The sequence below is a fragment of the Octodon degus genome, unplaced genomic scaffold, assembly GCF_000260255.1.
Source record: "Octodon degus isolate 3935 unplaced genomic scaffold, OctDeg1.0 scaffold00116, whole genome shotgun sequence".
In the NCBI taxonomy this organism is placed as follows: Eukaryota; Metazoa; Chordata; class Mammalia; order Rodentia; family Octodontidae; genus Octodon; species Octodon degus.
In genome coordinates this window covers 7,908,769-7,918,353 of record NW_004524692.1, presented here as the reverse complement: position 1 = coordinate 7,918,353, position 9,585 = coordinate 7,908,769, and the positions used below count along the sequence as shown (strand labels likewise).

The following is a 9,585-nucleotide window of genomic DNA, read 5'->3' as shown; positions in this document are numbered from 1 at the left end:
GGCAATACTAAGAGACGCCTCAAGGGATCTCCTGCACTCCATGTATAGTCTTCCTTTCCTCCACTGTGGAGTAGTAATCCAATTTCCCCTTAATAATCTGGGTCAATCACCCCTGACAACACTATGATTCCTTTTTTAGCTTGTTTTCTAGAGGCATGATATGGGTCTAGCAACTTTAAATATGCACAATGATTGTTGTGCGCATGGTCAATTCCACTCAGTGGAAAGCTGAGGTGGAGTCACTAAGCATCATTCTCATGGCAACAGAACTTCCTGGGGCTCAGTCTTTTCCACTGTCACTATAGCCATGTCTTGGGAAAACTGGCTGACAGGTTATTTGGCCATCAACTTCTTAACTGACTCTTTTTTTTTTTTTAATTTTTTATTTATTTATTTATTTATTTGAGAGAGAGAGAGAGAGAGAGAGAGAGAGAGAGAGAGAGAGACAGAGAGAGAGGCCAGCTCAGCCCACCAGGGGGCAGGGCTGGCTGGCATGTGGTGCTGGGGGATCGAACCGCGGTCCCTAATGCTTTTGCCAAGCTTGTTCCAAGTAGGTGCTTTAGACCACTGAGCCATCTCTCCAGCCCCTTAACTGACTCTTAATCTCTGTCCTCCTTTATAACCTGGTGATTTATAAACATAGTTTCACTAGTTTTAATTTTCAAATTCTTCAAACAAAAGTACACTCCCTTTACTGGCAAATAAGATTGCTAGTGCATCCATCTCCAAGATGGCCTGCTGACATTTTAGCAGTGAGCTCAGACTGTAGTCAGCCTAAATTCTCTCTACGCTGTTTCCATGTGTGCAGTGCTATTCTAATCCTCTCTGCTACACATGGCTTCATAGTTACTTCCCATAATGAGAGGACTTTCTTTGTACCTCAGTACTGATTTGTATTTCTAATGAAAACCAGTTTCTTATTATCACAATTTGATAATAGTCCCTTGATGACTGGCTTCTCCCCAGAGTGCAAAAGAAGTCTCTATTTTTAATCAACAGGTGGCACAAAAGTAAAGCATTGCCCAATCTTATTTTGATCCCAACGCAACAGTTCTCAACTTTTTTGGCACTAGGGACTAGTTTTCTAGAAGACATCTTTTCCACATACCTGGAATGGGGCAAGATGGTTTGGGAATGATCCAGGCATGTAACATTTAGTGCTCACTTGGTGTCTATTATGATTACATTGTAAATATGTAATGAAATATTTATACAGCTCACCACAATGCAGAATTAGTGGAAGTCCTGGGCTTGTTTTCCTGTACCTAGATGGACTTATCTTCAGGTGATGGGACACAGTAACACAGGAATTACATCTTTTTGTGAGGTCTACTCCATAATCTGATTTTGTTTGGTCACTACAGAAAATTCTGCCTCTCAAAAACAGGATGCTGTAAATCAAAATGGGCTTTTCACTTCTATTGTGGCAAAAATCAGAATATGCTGTCTTTGCTTAATGTAGAACATATGGAGATTTGAAGTTAACTCAAATAATTTTTAAGGACCCCATAAATTAGACAAACTTGATCCTCTTTAATGCAGACAAACTCAATTCATCTGCCTAATGCACAAATGGGTTGCAAATTCACTCCATCTGAGCACAAAGGTCTTTTGTGATTTGAATGTAATGTTCCAACTGTTTTACTTTTTTTGTTTGTTTAATAATTTTATTGAGGAAAAAATAACAATGAGGCAGTTTGAACACTGATTAGTAGGACAGTTTCAATAATTCATACATTGCATATTGTTGTTTTCATAGTATTCATAGTACAAGATTCAGACATGATATCCTATCCAAACACTAATAGTACAAATCTTTCTTCTCATTGAATTAAGACAAGTAGTTGCATATTCATCCTAACTATTTTGTATATACAGGTACAAAATAGGCCTTCATTTGTATTCCCTTTTTTGTTTAGTATTGTCAGAGATGGTATTCCATTGCCATTTAAATATTGTAGTTTTGTGAATTCAGCAAAATAATCCAATATAGTCCAGTAGTCCATAAGAGTAGTGGGTTATCTGTAACAACTTTATTTTGTGGACCAAAAAATTAGAGAAAAAGAAGCATTGCAAGGACAGCCAACATTTTAGCCCTAGCCTTCCAAGGTCAGTGAGGACTCAGGACATAGGAGAACCTGTACTATAACATCATGTAACTCAGTTGTGTCCCAAATTTTCTGATCAAGGAGATAATGGGGCCATAGAGGAAAGTGATTGATGATGTAGAGTGTGCCTAAGGAGAGTCGCATGGAGAGAAAATATTCTCAGGCTTTCACAGAGAACAAATTGGTCAAGCAATGGCCATGACTCAGACACTGATAAAGGATCTACAAACTGCGGTACGGAGTTTCAGGGTAAATCCTGAGGGGATTTGACTGATTTTGTCAGATACAAAAGTAACATTTCTTGTTATATAGGTGTTGCTTTATCTTGGTCTCAACCATCCAGCAGAAAAGTATAAAAAAAGAGGTATAAAAAATAAAGCCATATTAATATGCTGAGCTGTAAAAGGCTTAAGTCAACAACTTCTGATAGTTCCAACTGTTTTAAAACCTGATGTAAGTAATCACCCACCAGCTGAAAAAGACAGTCCTATTTCAGTCTCTTTCAAATTCTCTGCTAATGTATGAAATACAAAAACATCGCAATGTTTCCTCATTGCCCCATCATTCCAGTTTGCCTTTAAATACAGCCACTTTAACTGCCAACTTGAACACAGCTGTTGATCTTCCCTTACACAACAGATGAGTTTTTGATCAGATTGAATGCACTATCCATTCTGTGTCACTAAAATTTGGTGCTGGTGATGACTATTTTTAAGAAAACAAACAAATAAAAACCCTCTGGACCAGCTCTTGTGTCTGAAAAACGCTGGCCAGTAATATGTCTTAGAAAGTCATTTCACTTTTTGAGTAAGATAAGATGTGCTGTCTGTGGCCATCTTTTCACAGAGCTGCATAAACAGATATGAACTAAGGACATGCACTGCAACATAGGTGGCAATTTTGATCAGATCCTGCAAACTGTTAAGTTCAAGTGACATTTTCATCGAGTCAGCATTTCCCTATGGATGACGCAGTGGTGCATAGATTTACTTTCAGAAGAGGCTTCTGTGGCCTGACCACTAAACTAAAACTCCATCCACTCATAGCAGCTGCTCAGTCTGTGCATCTACTAACACAAATGATCAGCTCAACTTTTCTCATACGCAGTCATTCAAAGACATGAATAGCTTTGTGGTATTCGTTGGCAACAAGCATGTATATAATGTGTGCTTATACACATCCTCCTAAAAAAAAAGTTACACAAAAATGACATCATTGCCTTGTTGTCAACATCTGGTAGTCTGGTAACCCTGTATGTCTCACCACAGTGACTCATGAACCCTAACAATCGTGCTGCAATGTCCTCTGACAGTGCATTGCTTTCTCTAGTTACAGTGTCAGCTAAGAAGAGAACACATGATCCCTTATCAATTGCAGCCTCTCCTTACCAACCATGAAAGATGTCCTTGGTTGCAAGCCATATCACCAACAGTAAGGGATCCTCAGCTTCAGCAGTGCACTTAGCCACCAGGAATGATGCTGTCAAGGCAGACACATTTGATGACATGATGCTCTTCAATAATTGCTTCTGGTCTTCATGTTTGTGTTTTTCTTCCTTTTCAAAGAGCTCCAAAGTCTTATTCTCTAAGGCAAAATGCTTGGTCTTCATGGTGAGCAGCAGTTTTGAATGTTTTATGGGTTTGTTGGGTAACTGGTCACCATATATTATAAAAAGCTGTCTTAAAGAATGTGAATAGCCTGTTGCAATGATCCCATACTTTGAATAGGATCCTTGTTACTTTCCTTTAAGTCTAACTTTCTCTTTGCTTTGCAATATTAAAGAATTCTGCTGTCTTATCAATGGGTCTTCCTCCTTTTTTAAGAAGCTCTCTAATGACATTTGTTTTTCACTCATTTTGGGCAGGGTTAGCTTATAGGCTTACCAAAACTGTGACTCAGATAAGTGCTCAATTCAGGAAAGAAGCATTAAAAATGAGATAAAATAATAGCTGTGCCTGCAGAGATAAAAATAAGTATTGGATTCTAATATAAAGCCTGCCACCAGATGCAGCTGTTCTGAAGTACATCAACTGACTGGTCACCATAAAACCTGATGCCACTTAATTTCCACTTGCCATTCAACAACAGTTTTGATATGAGTCTGAAAGCAATTGACTGATTATGTTCTCTGCAGTCAAACTTCTTTGCTAATATGAATCTGTATTTGTATTTGCAGCTGCACTACCTCAGGTCATCAAGAATTAGATTCTCATAAGGAGCAAGCAACATAGAACCCTCACATGTCTGCTTCACAGTACTGAGCATATAGAGCTGCTGTTGATCTGACAGGAGGCAGATCAAGAGGTCTGGGGCAGCTATAAATACAGAGAAAACTTTGCTCACTTTCCTGCCATACTTCCTATGTAGCCTGGTACATGTACATGGTTCAGGAATTGAGGACCTTCACCCTAGAGCAGGACAGGTTCTATACATAAGAAGATATTATTCAGCTGCAAACAACAAGATAAGAAAGTTGGGAGGATAACTCTATGAATAAAAATTTATTTAAATGCTTGTGTCATCCAAGAACTTGTAGTATTTCCTTTATGTGTGTCTTTGAAACACAAGAACAACTGGAATTAGCATTTTTATATTTGCCATAATTTTTTTTTCATTTTCTAAATTTAAACTACCATAACTTCAGTAAAGAAAGTAGAATAGGGACAGCAGACAACAGACAAACATGCAAATGAACACGGTAATATTTTCAGGTTTATTATGCTAGGAATAGAAGCACTCAATTTTTTTACCAAGTGTGAAAAACTTCTCTAACTTAGAGAAGACCTATCAGGATCTGCTGAGAAGATGGACATGAGAGAAAGAGTGGAAGAAAATGCTTTCAGCAAAAATAAGGCCTTGGGGTTGAGGAGAAAACCAGTGTCAGGAGAACCCCAGGCTGGACTCATTTGTAGTGATGTTTTTAAGCATTTGCCTGATGGTCCCTGAGAATACATCTGGGCTCAGTTGTTAGGCCACTTGGTGGTGTCCTGGCATCCTAAATAAGTCTCTATTTTCTTTTGAGTTTTGTGTTCCAACTCTGATACCTGCAGGACAAAAATCATAGCCAGGATTAACCATTTTAGTTCAGAAAGAAAGAAGATGCAAAAATTCTCAGAAACAAACAAACAAACAAACAAAAACCCACCCTGTAGCACAGAACAGGGTGCTTTACTACAGGAAGAAATGCAGTTTCATGGAATCCAAGACAGTGGCTCTCAGAGCTCACTTGGGCTTTGTAACCATGGTTTTCCAAGGCTGAACTGTATAAAAATAGAACACTTAGTTAAACAGAAATAAAACCTGACAAATAAGCTACTATTGCTTCTTTTTGCAATGACACTGCCTCAAGTCTCCCAGAGCACAAGCCCATGTAATCTGGTGAATGTTCCCCCATGTAATGAGGTCCCCTGGCACAGGCCATCTGCTTCTGCCTAGTCCCAGGGTAACTCCCCAGATGCGCAGTGAATAGCACCCAAAAACCCTGGAAGCTGCTCCACTGAGAGACTTTATATCAAAAGCACTTCCTTTGACAAGGAAAAATACTTAGTATCCAAAGCCCCATATATGTTTTCATCTCCCTCCTGCCCTGTCTTGGTCCTATATCAAGTAGAATAACCACATGCAGATGCCTTCTCTTCATGGCTTGACTTTGTGAATATTTGTGATCCATGGGTCACATTGCTGCCTTCTACCTCTACTTGTCCACTGAGCCACAGATTCATAAGGAGAGAAGTAAGTGAGATTTAGGGAAAGTCTTCAGCGTTTAGGAGAGGGTAAGGAGTAACATACCTCTATGTGTTTTATTGCACTTACAGGATCAACTTACATTAAACAGGAAAGGATCCTGGAATCTGAATACTTCTTTTTTATTTTATTTATTACTTTCAAAGATCTTCTGCTCTCCTAATGTCAATAAATCATGACTTGCCAGGATTAAACAATATCTTGATTAATATGATAATAAACAGTGTGACACTGCTACTCAACAACTAGGCGTCTTTGTCTGTATTCTTGTCTTCAGACAGTTTGTAGTCCACAGAGACACAGTTTACAAAGCTTCATAAAGTATGTTTACAGCTACTTACTGTGCTCTACAAGTCAGGGCCAAACAACTTTCCCTATCTAGAAGTGGTCTCTGACATCTAATGTAAAATTTATTATTTTGCAACCCCATCTGATTTCCTTTCATATCGTGCTCAGAGGCATTGAAGCATAGCTGTATACCAATTCCTTATAAATACCTTTTGTAGATTTCTTCTTTGAAAAAATGATATATTTCTGAAAAATAGATAAATTAAACATAATTTTATAAGCACAAAGGCAGCTTACTTTTGAAATGTACCCAATAGTAAATCATTTTGTAATGTGCCTCATTTGCTTTACTTTCAGCAAAATGCACTTCTGAAGCAATTCCATCATTCTATTACTGAGTTTATTTTTTATAAGTAACCTGTTACATAATTATGTGTTGCTTAGTAATAGGGTAAAAGCTACAGGAAAAGTTGTACTACTAGCATATTTTCCAATTATATGTTAATAGCATTATGTTTCCTTCCAGTGTTATAATGTTGTAATTCCAGTGTTAAAATGTAGCTCAATTATTTACTTATTTGTTCCTGTCATGAGCATAGACAACTGAAAAAATGAGGCAGAGGTTAAAAACATTCATGCTTCCATTCTTGGAAGAGAAGTTGATTACAGCACTCCAGCATTCTGCTTGCTAATAGACAATGGTGTAATGGAGCAATAATTTGTAAGGATTTTACCCATAGATAATTGTATCCTACATTTCAGGGACTACTGTGTGATCATAAACAGTAGGAATGTATGGTTTCTGTCTAGCAGTAGTAGGACAGTTCTACAGAGCAGTTTTGTGTAGAGCATTGAACAGTGACAGGAATCAGAAGACATGGCTTTCAGATTAATCCCTTGACACCTCTGTGTCTGTGGTCTATTCACTGAACAATGTTGAACTCAGTTTCTGTACCTGGTGGGAAACACTAATTCTTATCCTTCCTATTTCACCAAATGCTAATGAAATTAAATTTTGTATGTGGGCATATTTTGACATGATAAATGCACTATACAGTGCTCAGAATACAAAAAAAGGTCAATAAACAGTTCTGTATTACATGCATGCTCAAGGATGTATTGGCCCAGAAGAAGGTAAGGAAAAATCATTTTTACAGAAAATATGATTTGGGAAAGTGAGTGGTATCTAGGGAACAGAAATGTAAGACAGAGTTGAGAAAAACAGAAGCATCAAAATTAAAGGAGTGAAATGAAAAATCAGTGTCTAAGCCATAGGAACAAGACTCCATAGCAGCAAGCAGCAAGTTCCACCAAAGTCCTAGAATCTCAGAAATTAGTAAGTAGATACAGTGCTTTTGATTCTGTATGATACCACTGAACACTAACATAAACAATATTTTTGAAACTACAATTGAAGTATTGTACTTAGCAGCATAAAGTTTTCTATCAAAAATTCTAACTGTACCCATATTCAAATGAGGAAACTGGCCTTACAAATATTCAATCCAAAATAAGATAGCACATGATAGAAAAAAAAGTTTATAACATTTAGCTCTAAAACTGTGTACTCTTCTTTCTGCAAAAACAGAACATTTTTCCACCTCCTAACTCTCAAAGAAGTAAGTAAGACTGTGAACATAAACAAGCAGAAGGTGGTTGGCCCATTAGCTCAATTGTTTAAGTGCCTGCTTAAACAAAGCAGTCAGCCTCGGGATGCTGTGGTTCGATCCTGAGACACTCAAGCCAAACTAGACCTGCCGTGAATGCATTCTGAGGTTGCCAAAAAAAAAAATCCTCCTTATAAACAAGCAGAAATTTCTGGTGAATTAACTGTAAGAATTTGACCAGCCTACAGTATATGACAGAAATTATCCATATAGAGTCCTTATATACTTTTTTCTTTCTTAGATACTATCTATGATTTAATGAAGAAAGAGAATCACACTTTGGTGAGTGCATTTGTCTTGCAGGGTTTCTCCAGCTTCCATGAGCACCAGCTCACACTCTTTGTTGTGTTCCTTGCACTGTACATATTAACCTTGGCAGGGAATGTCATCATCGTGACCATCATTGGCCTTGATCGACATCTCCACACCCCCATGTACTTCTTCCTGAGCATGCTGTCAGCCTCTGAGACGGTGTACACACTTGTCATTATACCGAGGATGCTCTCTAGTCTCATAGGCCTAAATCAGCCCATTTCCTTAGCAGGCTGTGCCACTCAGATGTTCTTCTTCATCACTCTGGCCATCAACAACTGCTTTCTGCTTACCGCCATGGGGTATGATCGCTATGTGGCCATCTGCAACCCTTTGAGATACTCAGTCATCATGAAGAAAAGCGTGTGCATCCAGCTTGTGTGGGGGGCCTGCAGCACTGGTCTCGCTGTAGCAGTGACACAGGTGTGCGCTGTGTTCAGGCTGCCCTTTTGTGACAGCGAGGTGGCCCACTTCTTCTGTGACATCCGCCCTGTGATGAAGCTCTCCTGCATTGACATTACTGTCAATGAGATTCTGACTCTGATCATCAGTGTCCTCGTTATCCTGATTCCTATGGGCTTGATTTTTATCTCCTATATCCTCATCGTCTCCACCATCCTCAAGATTGCCTCTGCAGAGGGCAGGAAGAAGGCTTTTGCCACCTGTGCTTCTCATATCACGGTAGTTATAGTCCACTATGGCTGTGCCTCCATTGCTTACCTCAAGCCCAAGTCAGAGAACACCAAAGATGAGGACCAGCTTATCTCTGTGACCTACACTGTCATCACCCCCCTCCTGAACCCTGTGGTGTACACCCTGAGGAACAAAGAGGTCAAGGAGGCTCTGTGCAGGGCTATTGGCAGAAAACTGTCTTGATGGGATGAAAACTGTCTTACAAATAAGGTCTGACAAGAGTCCTTGGGTAGGAAAAGTGGAGCTATCCCATAGTCACTAAGATTCTGGAGTCCATTAGGTAGTGATTGGGTACAAGAAGGCAGGAACAAAGGGACTACAGATTCTGATGTTGAAAAAGATGAATATGCAAAGCACAAGCATCTCCCAAGACACCAAAGGTAGAGAACCCATTGGTGTTGGAAAGTGATCAGACACTCTGGGCAGCCTGGGACAGAGCAGGGTGAGAACTGCAGACAGAATTAATGAGGAGAGGTTGCTCTAGGTTGGAATAAAACTATAAACATGTTTTATAGCCCTTGTTTTATGACATGGATTTCCCTTTACCCATTCAAAGGTATGTAGATTTAACACCTAAATGAAGTAAGCCCTTTATGGACAATTCAAGTTCTTTTGCATCAGAGATTCCATAAATAAAAGGGACTAGAAATAACCATCTACAAAATTCAACAGCCCTTTAAGTCTGGATCTTGTTCCTATAAGTTTTAGGCTTGCCATATGGGAAAATGGATATCTACATTTTCAGGCTTGTGTAAGAGAAATATTTTTGGAAA

General features: G+C 38.9%; 1 protein-coding gene across 1 annotated transcript; it reads left to right on the top strand.

Moving 5' to 3' along the window:
• The first annotated feature begins 8,065 nt into the window (after positions 1 to 8,065).
• Positions 8,066 to 8,995, top strand: LOC101568325 (olfactory receptor 10J1-like). The gene has a single exon (XM_004639947.1). It carries the CDS (start codon positions 8,066 to 8,068, stop codon positions 8,993 to 8,995), a length of 930 nt encoding a protein of 309 aa, XP_004640004.1.
• The last annotated feature ends 590 nt before the right edge of the window (positions 8,996 to 9,585 follow it).

Coding starts and splice junctions, on each gene's coding strand:
- LOC101568325 (XM_004639947.1), top strand. CDS start 8,066: ATGAAGAAAGAGAATCACACTTTGGTGAGTGCATTTGTCTTGCAGGGT.